The sequence below is a fragment of the Ursus arctos genome, chromosome X (genome assembly GCF_023065955.2).
Source record: "Ursus arctos isolate Adak ecotype North America chromosome X, UrsArc2.0, whole genome shotgun sequence".
Classification (NCBI taxonomy): Eukaryota; Metazoa; Chordata; class Mammalia; order Carnivora; family Ursidae; genus Ursus; species Ursus arctos.
In genome coordinates this window covers 39,781,753-39,794,919 of record NC_079873.1, presented here as the reverse complement: position 1 = coordinate 39,794,919, position 13,167 = coordinate 39,781,753, and the positions used below count along the sequence as shown (strand labels likewise).

Here is a 13,167-nt window from a genome sequence, read left to right as displayed (position 1 = left end):
GGGCACGTTTCTCCACTTGTCTCTTCCTTCCCAACTACAGACCTCTGCCCCTTTTCAAGGAGAGATGGAAATGACCAAGACCCTGTTGAATGCTATTTATTCACTTATTTATTTGTTAGGTTTTTGGTTTGTTTCATTAGATGTCAGGGAGCAGGGAATGAGCAGAGATACCAAGGAACCAATAAAAGTGTCCCCAGGGGTAGGGAACAGCCGGCGGGACTAGGAAATAGTGGGGGAAGCTGAAAAATAGGCAGAAGGGTCAGTAAGAGAAAGAGGGATGAGGAACAGCTGAAGGGACCATGGTGTACTTACTGGAGATGGAGGATAGCCAAGGGACCCAGCGGACAGATGAGAGTGCAATGGAGCAGAGGAAATGGGAAACAGAAGCCCAGAAGCCAGGGGCAGCAGAAAGACCAAGAAATAGTCATCAGGTCCTAGAGAAGTGGAGAGCAGGGAAAAGCGAACAGGTCCAAGAACAATAAGAGGGATCTCAAAATAGGAGGAAGGACCAGAAGGTAGAGGAACCAGATAGCAGCCAGAGGGAGCAGGGACCATCCAGAGGGATGAGAAAATAGAAGATGTGGCTAAAATGGAAAAAGCAGACAGGTTTGGGCAAGAGTCTGTGGGACAAGCAACTTCACAAAGCACCAGGGTTTAGGGGAGAATCTGAGGGGATGGGGAACGGTAGAGGTACCAGGAAAGAAAAAAATAGGAAAGAATGGGAAGGGAGTGGATAGCAGCCAGAGGAAGCAGGGACCAGCTGCTGAGGCTATAAACAGGTGGAGGGGTGTGGAGGGGACAGACCCATGGGACAGTGGAAAGACAGAGAAAGGCCTCCCAGTCTGAGGAGTAGCTGAGGACATCAGGAGCCACACGGAACAAGGAATAGTCTCTGAGGTCGGGGAACAGCCAGAGGGAACAGCAAAGCTGTACTGGGCACAGGGTGTCTACTAGAGTCCCAAGGGCTAACCAGAGGACTAGGGAACAACAAAGTGGGCATTAAAAGTTTATCTGGTGTTGAAGAGCAGCCTGACTGACCAGAGAACAGCTAGAGCGACTAGAGAACACCTGAAAGGCATAGTATGCATTCCTGAAGCTAGTTAGCAGCTAGAGGCCCCATGTAACAGGCACTGGGGTTAAGGGCCAGTTGCAGAAGCTGGAGAGGGGCTGAGGAACAACCAGAGTTCTCTGGTGACAGGGTGACAGAGGTTTCCTGGGATGTGGGACTTCAGTGCTAAAATAGGGAAAGTCCTGGGCTAATGGGACAGTTGGTTACCCTACCCAGGAAACAACCAGAGGAACCAGGAAATAGTCAGACATGATATAAGTGATGGAGAAGATGATATTACGAAATCAAGCATGGTGGAGTGCCCAGAACTAGTAGACTTTGGTGATCAAGATCCTAGGCTAGGAGCCGGGTCGACCAGCTCTCCGCAAAGTGTGCCGCCTGCCAACCCCCCTGTAACCAGTTGTCGGAGTGTTAAGTGAGGGTGTATTAGAAATGCATTCCAGATTTGCCCAAGGCACAGGGAAGAATTGGGACTGGACAACAGTCAGAGGACTCAAAGGACAGTCAGTCTGTGTCAACTAGAAGGAATAAGAAGAGCTCATCAGGACCAGGGAACAGCCAGAGATCTAGGGCACAGTCAGAAGAATGGTGCCACAGACTAAGGATCAGCTACAGGGGAAACTGTCGAAGGAAACACAGGACAGTCAGAGGCACCAGGGAGCAGTCAAAGGGAAGAAGAAACAGGAGGCATGGAATAGTTAGAGGAAGCCAGGGGCAATCCAGAAAGAGACCAGGGGGCCCTCAGAAGAAGCAAGCAACATTTAGAGGGAACAGTAAACAGAGGGACCAGGGAAGAGTCAGATGGGGACTACGCAGAAGGAATAAGGACCAGCAGAGGGAGCAGCAGGGAGAAGGAAGAGACAGGAGTGGGCAGGGTAAGCAGGGGAAAGCCAGAGGGAGCAGCGGAGGGGTACGGAGAACAGCACGAGGGAACAGCCAGAGGGAGCAGGAAAGATCAGAGCAACCCCAGCCAAAGGCAAACATACAGAGAAGCTGGGTTTCTGGCCCCTAGTGAGGGTACAGGGAGCCAAGAACTCACTGCACACTTCGAGCCAGCCTCGTAAGCACCACGGAAGCCCTTCTGCTAGGCTGGGACAGGGTGTAGAAGGGCAGGGTCATATCACAGGAGGTGACGTGGAAGTGTTCTCTGGCAGGAGTGAGGGCAGCCCAGAAGTGGGGGAACTGAGCCCTAAGCCCACTGCAGGATGGGCCAGAGCAGAGGGCCAGGAACACAACGGACAGTGAGAGGTCAGTCCTGGCAGCCCAGCACGGCCCCGGGGATGAGAGCACGTAGTGTGCTAGCTTGGATGATCTTGAAGGGAGACAGGAGAGCGGTGTGGGTCGCTGGAGAGCCGTGAGGAGCTGGAGTGGGGATCCTCACCTAGGATGAGGAAGTCCTTGTAGGGGTCCTGGTGGTGGTAGGCACACATACCATCCTCCATGGTAGAAATGGCACAGGAAATCAAACCTTTTCATATGTGGCAGGTGAGGCTGGAATCTGGGCGAGTCTGTGTTAGCAACTCTCTATCCAGATTTCTAGCGCCAAAATCCCCCTCCCAAAGCTTCTATTTTTGCGGGGAAAGGGATCAAAGAGGGGCCTCTGTGGGCGGTATACTTTGTATATATGCATCTTGTGTCTGTTAATGCTGAGAATGCCTGTCATGGACTTTGTACACTTTCCCTGAGAATGGGGCCTTAATGACTCCCAGGGAGAGAAAGACAGATGAGAGTGGTCTTTTGTCCACCAACATGAGCCACTGGAGTTGTTAAAATGTTTAACAATGTCAAATGATGGAATATTTTCATTCTTTCATACTGGTTGGTAAATAGCCACTCCTGTCCTGCCCCCTGAGGCCCCTCCCTGCTGTGTTACCCACACACATGCTGGTCTATCCTGGGGTAGCTGGCAAGCTGTTCCGGAGGATGGACAGGCAGAATGAGAGCTTCCCTGCGGCTGACCCCAGGGCTCCCCCGGTTGACTGCCCTTAGGTGATAAAGAGGGCCCAGGTCAGGTGTGTTGCTAGGGGCTCAAGTGGAGGGCCTCCCCTCAGCACCCCTCGGGGCTGTGCTCAGGAGAGCTGGTGGGTGGCAAAGTGCTGGGCACGGCCCAGTGCTTGTGGACCTGCCTCCAGGAGCTGCTGCTGGTGGAGAAGGTACTGAGCGTTCCCTGCACGCTTGGTGCACCAGAACATCCACTAACAAGGGGAGGGAGACCAGGGCCCCCAAAGGCCAAAGGGTCTTTCAGTGCGTAAGGCTTCTTCATTACCTCATAGTCAAATCATTAGGTCTTTTCTTTGATACTCAGCGCATTTTCTCTCCATTTAGGAAATCCTTACCCACCCCAAGGCCTAAACAAATATTCACCTAAATTTTCGACTAGGAGTTTCAAAGCTTTGGTTGTTTTTTTTTTTTTAACTTTTGATTCTTTTGAAATAATTTTATTTTATTTTTTTATTTTTATTTTTTTTAGATTTTATTTATTTATTTGACAGAGAAAGCCAGCGAGAGAGGGAACACAAGCAGGGGGAATGGGAGAAGAAGAAGCAGGCTCCCAGCGAAGGAGCCTGATGTGGGACTCGATCCCAGAACGCCGGGATCACGCCCTGAGCCAAAGGCAGACGCCTAACGACTGCACCACCCAGGCGCCCCTCTTTTGAAATAATTTTTAAATTAAAGAGAAGTTACAGGAACGGCACAAAGAACTACGTATTCCCTTCATCCAAAATCACCCCAAAACATTTTGTCACATTTGCTTTCATTCTGTTCCCGATTTATGCATGTGTGTAAGTACGTGTATATGTGTATACACACAGCTATATTTAAAACTTTATTTTCTGAACCATTTGAGAGTAATTTGCGGACACTATTTTTAGTATTTACCCCTAAATACTTCGATGCATTTCTCTTAAGAACAAGGACATTCTCTTCCGTAACCACAGTACAGTTTTCAGAATGAAGAAATTTTCACATTGATAAGGTACTAACATACCATGTATTAGCTAATTATCTAATATATAATGTATAATATACAGTTTCCCCAGTTGTCACAAGAAGGTCCTTTATAGCATTTTCCCCTGATCCAGGATGCAATCCAGGTTCCTGTATTGTGTTTACTTGTCATGGCTCTTTAGTCTTTAATCCGGAACAGTGTCTCAGCCTTTCCTCAACTTTCATGACACGGACCGTTTGGAAGAATGTCCCTCAACTTGGATTTGTTTCTTGCTTCCTCATAATTAGATTTAGGTTATTCCTTTTTTTCTCAAGAGTGTCACAGAAACAATGCTGTGTTCTTCTCAGTGCTTCATGTCAGTAGGCATTCAATATCAATTTAGCCTTTATTGATATTAGCTTTGATTACCATGACTAAGATGGTGTCTGTCAAGTTCTGTAATGTGACTATTTTCCCCTGTGTAATTAATAACTCTTTCGCGGGGAGACAGTTTGAGGCCATGTAAATATCCTAATAGGAACCAGAGCTTCTTGGAGAAATGACTGACTCCAGGGTTAGAGCAGAGAGAGTACAAAATGATCCTGGAAGAGCTCATTGTACCGGAAAGTAATAAAGTGCTCAAAAGATGGGGGCATGTCGAAAGTACACAGGAGCCACCTTGAAGGAACTCCCTCTGGCCAAATTTGGGACAATTTGAGTAGCAAAATAAATAATGAAAGCAATAGATGATAGCCCACTGAATAAAGTAGGAAGTCACCCGTCCGTATAATAGGCAGATAGGTTTGCAGGCAGGCAGATAGATAGGGAAGAAATGAATGCTTCTTTTACATAGCATCCTGATTTTACTGGTGTGCCCATTACCCCAGTCCTTCTGAAGGTAATATTGGTAGCTTGTTAAAGCTTTTTATTTTTGAAATAATTATAGATTTACTGGAAGTCGTGAAGAAGGTACAGAGAGGTCTCATTACGCAGTTTCTGCCCGTGGTTACATCCTGCATCACAGCGTACAGGAAACTGACATTGCTACCGTGTGTGTAGTTCTCTGCCTTTCATGTATTGATTCTTGTGCAATAATACAGATACAGATCTATTCCACCGCCAAATAAGTCTACTGGTGTTGACATTTTACCAGTTAGAGTGAAGTATAGAAAACTTAGCTGCCTTTAAATCCCTTTACCTCCACCGGGTTATATGATGATACAATAGTCTTAAATAGCCCCCCCACATACATGCAGATCCACAACAGACAGTAATACTTTTTGCTTCGACCTTCAAACATAATTTAGAAAACCCGAGGGGAGAAAGAATGTCTATTGTGTGTACCCATATTTTTGCTTTTTCCATTTTTTCTTCCTTCCTGGTGTTGCAAGATTCCTTCTCTTTTTATCTCCTTTCGATTTACAGAACTTCCATTAGCCATTCACTTAGGGTACGTCTGCTGGCCACAAATTTTCTTGGTTTTCTTTCATCTGAAGATATCTTGATTTCCTTTTCATTTCTTCTTCCTTAATAACAGCTTCACTGAGATAAAATTTACATACCATACAATTTACCCATTTAAAATGTTCAGTTCACTGACTTTTATATTTATGGATATGAGCAAACATCACCACAATCAATTTGACGACATTTTCATCCCCTCAAAAAGAAGCCCCATTTCCTTTAGCCATCACTCCTCCCCACCCCACCCTTGTTCCCTGCCTCCCCCAACCCTAAGCAACCACTAATATACTTTCTGTCTCTATAGACTTCACTATTCTGGACAGTTTACACGAATGGACTCACGTAATCTGTGATCTTTGTGTCTGGCTTCTTTCCCTCAGCATAATGTTTCAGGGAACTCCCTCTGGCCAAATCTGGGGCAGTTTGGGTAGCAAAATAAATAATGATAGTAATTTATTATAAGCTGATGAATAAAGTAGGAAGCCGCCAGTCCATATAGGTGGGTAAATGCGTACGTAGATACAGATCGGTAAGAAGTGGAGCCTGCTGTTCATGTACATGTTTTAGCGGGTGTCAGTTATTCCATTCCTCCTTTACGGCTGAATAATATTCCGTTGTATAGATGTGTCACGTTTTGTTTATCCACTTGTCAGCTGATAGACACTGGGTGGTTTCCACCTTTTAGCTATTATGAGTAATGCTGCTATCAGCGTATGTGTACATGTTTTTATGTGGCCGTATATTTTCATTTCTCGTGAGGATGCATGGACCTAGGAATGGAATTGCTGGGTCAAATGGTAACTGTGTTTAATCATTTGAGGAACCGCCAGATTGTTTCCCAAAGCAGCTGCACCGTTTTACACTCCCCTGGCAACATGCGAAGGTGCTAATTTCTCCACAACCTCACCAATCCTTGCTGTTTTCCGACTTTTTGATTCTAGCCATCCTAGTGGGTGGGAGGTAGTATCTCATTGTAGTTTTGATTTGTATTTCCCTGATCATTAATGATGCCGAGGACCTTTTCATGTATTTATTGGCCATTACCACTTCATTTCTTTTGGGGGGGGGCAGAGGGAGAGGGATAGAGAGAATCTTTTTTTTTTTAATTTAATTTGTTTGACAGAGAGAGAAATGAGTATAAGCAGGGGGAGCGGCAGGGAGAGGAAGCAGGCTCTTGCTGAGCAGAGAGCCCGACGTGGGGCTTGATCCCAGGACCCTGGGATCATGACCTGAGCTGAAGGCAGACACTTAACCGACTGAGCCACTCAGGCACCCTGAGAGAGAGAATTTTAAGCAGGCTCTGTGCTCAGTGTGGAACCCAGCTCAGGGCTCAATCTCATGACCCTGAGATCATGACCTGAGCCGAGATCAAGAGTCAGATGCTTAACCGACTGAGTCACCCAGGCACCCATTACCACTTCATTTCTTAAGGATAGTTTTGCCAGATATGGAATTCAAGGTTGACAGTTCTTTTCTTCCAGCACTTAAAAATGTTGTGCCGGGGCACCTCGGTGGCTCAGTTGGTTAAGCAGCCGACTCTTGATTTTGGCTCAGGTCATGATCTCAGGGTCCTGGGCTCAAGCCCCGCATCGGGCTCTGCACTCAGTGGGGAGTCTGCTTGAGGATTCTCTCTCTCCCTCTCCCTCTGCCCCTCCCTGCTAAAATAAATAAATAAATCTTTGGAAAGAAAAAGAAAAATGTTGTGCCCCTTCCATCTCTCCTCCATGATTTCTGATAAGAAATCCACTGCCACTTTAATAGTTTTTCCCCCATAGGTAAGTTGTGGTTTCTCTCTTGCTGATTTTAAGATTTTTTTCTTTGTCTTTAGTTTTCTGAAGTGTGATTATAACGTGTCTTGGTGTAGATTCCTTTGGTTTTTCCTTTTGGGGTTTGCTCAGCTTCTTGAAACTCTAAGTTGATATTTTTGCCAAATTTGAGAAATTTTCAGCCAATTTCTTCAAATACTTTTCAGCCGCACACTTTTTCTCCTCTCCTTCTGGGACTCTGATGACACAAATGCCAGATCTTCTATTATAGTCTCACAGGTCCCTGAGGCTCTGCTCATTTTTTTTTCCAGCCAATTTTCCTTTCTGTTCATATTGGATCATTTCCATTGTTCCACTGTCAAGTTCTCTGATTCTTTCCTCTGTCCCTCTCTACTGTGCTGTTGAGCCCACAGTGGAGTTTTAAATTTTCAGTCATTGTATTTTTCGGTTCTAAAATTTCCATTCAGTTCATCTTCCTATCTTTTCTTTCTTTGCTAAGACTTTCTATTTTCAAATTTCCTTTAAGTATATTGAAACATTTTTACGATAGCTGCTTTAAAATTCTTGTCAGATAATTCTAACATCTGTGTTATCTCAATGTTGGTGTCTCTTGATTGTCTTTTCTCGTTCCAGTTGAGATTTTTCTGCTTCTTCTCATGATGCCTGATTTTCAATTATGTCCTGGATATTTTGGGAACTATGAGACTCTGCATATTATTTAAATCTTGTGTTTAACAGGCCTCCTCTGACACTGTTCTGCTAGAAAAGGAGAATCTTCTCCTTTTGAAGAGGATTCTGAAAAATGCTCTTTATTGCCAGGTGGAAGTAGAAGTTCACTTTCCCCAGTTGACCTCCTATGACCCCCTAGAAGGGGACAAGCACCTTGTTGCTACTGGGCAGGGGTAGAATTTCAGGCTTCCCACTAACACCACCTCTGACACCACCCTGGTGGGAAAGCAGAGGACACCTTGTGATCAAGTGGGGCTGGAAGTCCCAAGATCCCCACATAGCTTAAACTGACACTGTGGGGGAGGGGTCTCATTACCATCATCCCAGGCTGGGATGAAATTCTAGGCTCCCCATTCAGCCTTTGCTGATGGGAATGGGAGTAGGAGCACAGTGTTTTTGTGGTTTTGTTTTTTTCTGTGGTGCTTGGCTGAAACAGGGCAGTATTATTTAAGTTTTTCTCTCTTGCCATGTTGCCTTTTTCCTGGTACTTTAACTAATGAAAGCAGGCTTTCCTGGGGCTGTTTCTGTCTGTGCCAGTTGGCATTCTAGGTTGCCAGTTTCTCTAGCACCTAGTCCAAGATGTGTGGGGCAAAAAGAAAACTCGGGGAAATCACCACTGTGTCATTCCTCAGGTTCTGAGGATCGTGGCAAGTTTGCCTCCCTCTCTCCAACTACGGAGTGTTCTTATCTTTGTTTTATATATCACGCCCAGGGGTTTTAGCTGTACTTAGCCGGAGAAATAGAGAATTACGTCTATGCCATTTTGGTCCCATTGGTAATTTTTAACTTAATTTTTGAATCGGTAATACATTCACATGGTTCTCTCCGTCAACTCCCCAGATCTCCCTAACCAGAAAACCCGTCTTGGTTAGTTCATGGATGGGTGGGTGGGGTATATACTTAAGGATCATGCAAATAAAAGCAACTAAGAAAATATTCTTTTTTAAAAAAGAATTTTATGTATTTAGAGAGAGAGAGAATGAGGGGGGAACTGCAGAGAGAGGGAGAGAGAGGATCTCAAGCAGACTGCACTGAGTGCAGAGCCTGACTCAGGGCTCGACCTCACGACCCCAAGATCATGACCTAAGCCAAAATCAAGAGTCGGTGACTCAACCGACTGAGCCACCCAGGCACCCCAGAAAATATTCTTAATATTTTTCACAAAGGGAGTAGATACTGTTGCTATTATGTTGAACACTGATTTTTCATTACTATTAATTTTTAACTTTTTATCATGAAATATTACACACATTTTGAATAATGCTGCTATAAATATTCTTGGCCATGCCTCCTATTGCACATGTACACATATTCCAATGGGCATATTTCCATGAATGGACTCACTGTGTCCTAGTGTATGCATGCTTTAACATTACCCAATAAAGACAAAACACTTTGCAACATAGTTGCACCAATTCAGATCACCATTAGCAATATGAGAGTTCTCATTGCACCATATTCTCCTCAACACTTTGTACTATTGGTCTTTTTCATTGAGGACATTCTAGGGGTTGTATGGTGGTATCTCACCGTAGTTTATTTATATATTTATTTGTCAGAGAAAGAGAGATAGAGTGCGTACAAGGCTACTGGGCAGGAGCTAAGGGGGAGTGGGAGAGGGGGAAACAGGCTCCCCGCTGAGCAGGGAGCCTGATGCGGAGCTTGATCCTGGGACCCTGGGATCATGACCTGAGCTGAAGGCAGACGCCCAACCAACTGAGCCACCCAGGTGCCCCTCACTGTGGTTTAAATTTGCATTCCCTGGTTACTAAGGTTAAGCCCTTTTCCTGTTTATTGAAACCTTGGATTTCCCCTTTTGTAAAATGCCTGTTCAAATGCTTTGCCCATTTTTCTTCTCAGCGGTCTCCTTTCTTCTTATTGGTTTGTAAGAGTTCTTCACATCCTCTAGATATGAACCCTTTGACAGTAACATGTGTTGCAGATATCTTTTCCTATTCTGTGTCTTTCCTTTCCTTCTCTTATAATGCTGTCTTTTAAATGAATAGAAGTTTTAAAATTTATTGTAGCCAGACACCAATCTTTTTCTTTATGGTTAATGTTTTTTTGCTTCTTGCTTGAGAATCATTTTCCTAATCTGAGATCATAAAGATATTTGTCTATATTATCTTTTTTCTGTACTTGGGGGAGGTGCCAAAACCTGGGAATGCATCTTCTGTATTGTTTTTAAAGGCTCTATTGCTTCGCCTTTTCCCCTATGTGTTTCTTTTTATTCAGTTCTGTTTTACTCAATTCTGTATTGCCATGGCCTGGCGCATAATCAGTCAGTACATATATGCAGTTCCCACACTAACTAGACGACTTAAAGAGAGCCTATTTTAATCCTCATCTTTGCAAAAGAGCGACTGAATAAATAAACAAATGAACGTACTACTTACACAATGAATGTCAAGAAGCATCAATAAGTTTTTTTCCTCTCACAAAATGATATACAAAGCCAGGTACTGAATGAAAACCCTGTGTGATACTTTATGGTAAAACATCATTAAAGACAACTTCCTGTTTGTCTTCCTTCCAACCCCCGGTGCTGACCGTGTCGCCTTGAACAGGAGTGTGTTGTTACAGGGGCGCCTGGGTGGCACAGCGGTTAAGCATCTGCCTTCGGCTCAGGGCGTGATCCCGGCATTATGGGATCGAGCCCCACATCAGGCTCCTCCGCTATGAGCCTGCTTCTTCCTCTCCCACTCCCCCTGCTTGTGTTCCCTCTCTCGCTGGCTGTCTCTATCTCTGTCGAATAAATAAATAAAATCTTAAAAAAAAAAAAAGGAGTGTGTTGTTACAGGTCTCCGTGTCATTCGAGGATGTGACTGTGGACTTCAGCAGGGAGGAGTGGCAGCAACTGGACCCTGCTCAGAGGCGCCTGTACCAGGATGTGACGCTGGAGAACTACAGCCACTTGCTGTCAGTGGGTAAGCACAGCTGCCCTGTGTGTCTGCCAGGGGCCTGAGTGTGGCTATTTCCATTCTCAGCTGCTGGGTGTTCTGGAACATCTTAAGTGTGTGATGGTGTCATCCTGGATTTGTCCAAGATTCTTCAGGCCCTTTTCAGCACTATCATTATTACTTTGTTCCCAGTGAAATGTGATTACTTTTCTGAAGAGCAAATGGAAATGTCATTGAAAGTCCCCTGAAATCCAATCAGCTGGACCCAATCCTGTACCGTCTCCTGTTAACAGGGTACCAGGTTCCCAAACCAGAGGTCATCTTCAAGTTGGAGCAAGGAGAGGGGCCATGGACGTTGGAGGGGGAAACCCCACATCAGAGCTGTTCAGGTGAGTGAGCGTGACTCATGCAGATGGGGGACATGGAAGTAAACCTCACTTTTTCTAGAAGAGGCTGATAGCTTTGAAAGACTGTGAAAATCACCTGCCTTGAAAGTTCCAAACTTCCTTTTTTTTTAAGATTTTATTTATTTATTTGACTGAGAGAGAGAACACACAAGCCGGGGGAGCTGTAGGCAGAGGGAGAGAGAGAAGCAGGCTCCCCGCTGAGGAGGGAGCCTGATGTGGGGCTCAATCCCAGGACCCCGGGATCATGTCCTGAGCTGAAAACAGATGCTTAACCAACCGAGGCACCCAGGTGCGAAAGTTCTAAATTTCTGTAGTTTATTGGCTATAGTTCACAGAAGCTCCTTTGATGCCTAAGAAGTTTCTCCAAGTACAACCCTTGCAAATAGCCATTGTCTTCATTGCTTGGCTTTTTGACAAGAGAGCTGTCTCTAGTCTCTGTACCCTGGATCCCATACATACCACCCTATCTTATCTAAGACCTTTCTATTCTTCCTATTCCACTCTCACCCCCTTTATCTTAGATTCTTGCCTTGTACATTCAGGTATTTTAACATTTCTTGCCTTTTATTCCAATTCCACATGCTCATTCCTTACAGCTCCTCCCAGGGGCAGCTGAGCTACTGTGTTTTATCTGTGAATTTGTGTGATAGTCTTTAAAAGCCTGACGTATTGGTTTCTGAGTATGTATTTTTAGTATATATAAATTATATCGCACCCCATGTCTTAATTGTGTTCCTTTTCTTTCACTCACCCATAAGGTCTGTCCATATCGCGGTGTGTTTATCTGGCTTCATTCCTTCAAATGGCTGCACAGTATTCCCCAGTGTGCCAGTACCACATCTTCCTTAACCTCTCACCCAGTGGTGGAACCTAGGGTTGTTGCTAATACAAATTCCCAACTAATACAAACAACTCTACGATAGATTTCTACAGAAGTGTTCCCTTTTGGAGGGTGAGGATTTCTTGGGAATGTTTATAGAAGAGGGGATTTGCCTAACCATTGCATATTTGTATCCTGCATTTGACCAAGCACCACCATATTATTCTCGGATTGGCTGCACGGATCTATACGAACCCCACAGTGCGCAAAGGTTCTTGCTATCCTAGTTTCTGCCAACAATTACTAGAAGCAGAGTTTCTCATTTTGGGGCCAACAGTGGGTATAAAGTGGTATCTCATTTTTTATTTTGCCTTTCTCCAATACCTACTTTCAGCCTTTCATTATTGACCTGGTGTGGTCTTTTTGAGTTTTCCTTTTATGAGTGACTTTATCTTGTTTCGCTTGAGTTTCCTGTCTGTTTCTTACTGGTTTGCATCCAGTTTATTACTTGCCCTTTTTTCCAGCCTTCTTCTCCTTTTTTTTTTAAAGATTTTATTTATTTATTGGACAGACAGAGACACAGTGAGAGAGGGAACACAAGCAGGGGGAGTGGGAGAGGGAGAAGCAGACTCCCCACTGAGCAGGGGGCCCGATGCAGGGCTCGATCCTAGGACCCTGGGATCATGACCCAAGCCGAAGGCAGATGCTTAACGACTGAGCCACTCAGGCGCCCCTTTCTTCTCCTCCTTATCCCCATACATGAGGTTGCCCTAGGGACCCTGTCCACTGTTCACCAATCTTTTCTTTGTATACGTGCAAAGATTCATCCATACTGAATTCTGATGACTCTGCTTTTGACATCTCCAGTCTGGTTTTCACTGGTACTTTAGTACTAGATTTGCTATGCAGAAAGTTCCCATGAAATGTTTCTCTTGACCCTCAGAAACTGGAATCATCATCTCACGCATCGCCTTCCCACCTTCCAAATTCTGTCACATTCTGTTAGTGCTCCTTAAATCTTTCAGCTTTTTTTTTTTTAATTAGTCACCCTACAGTTCCTAGTGCTTTTCCATTTTTGCAAAT

General features: G+C 44.8%; 1 protein-coding gene across 4 annotated transcripts in view; it reads left to right on the top strand.

Moving 5' to 3' along the window:
- ZNF41 (zinc finger protein 41) overlaps window positions 1-13,167 on the top strand; it is a 44,065-nt gene that overhangs the window by 21,345 nt on the left and 9,553 nt on the right. For 3 of the 4 annotated variants that reach the window (XM_057311052.1, XM_026513460.4, XM_057311056.1), the window contains 2 exons: window positions 10,758-10,884; window positions 11,151-11,246. In XM_057311052.1, coding sequence (XP_057167035.1) covers window positions 10,758-10,884; window positions 11,151-11,246 — 223 coding nt within the window. Of the gene's footprint in view, window positions 1-10,741; window positions 10,885-11,150; window positions 11,247-13,167 lie in introns of all 4 variants that reach the window. The other variant, XM_048213487.2, reaches the window with a different exon arrangement.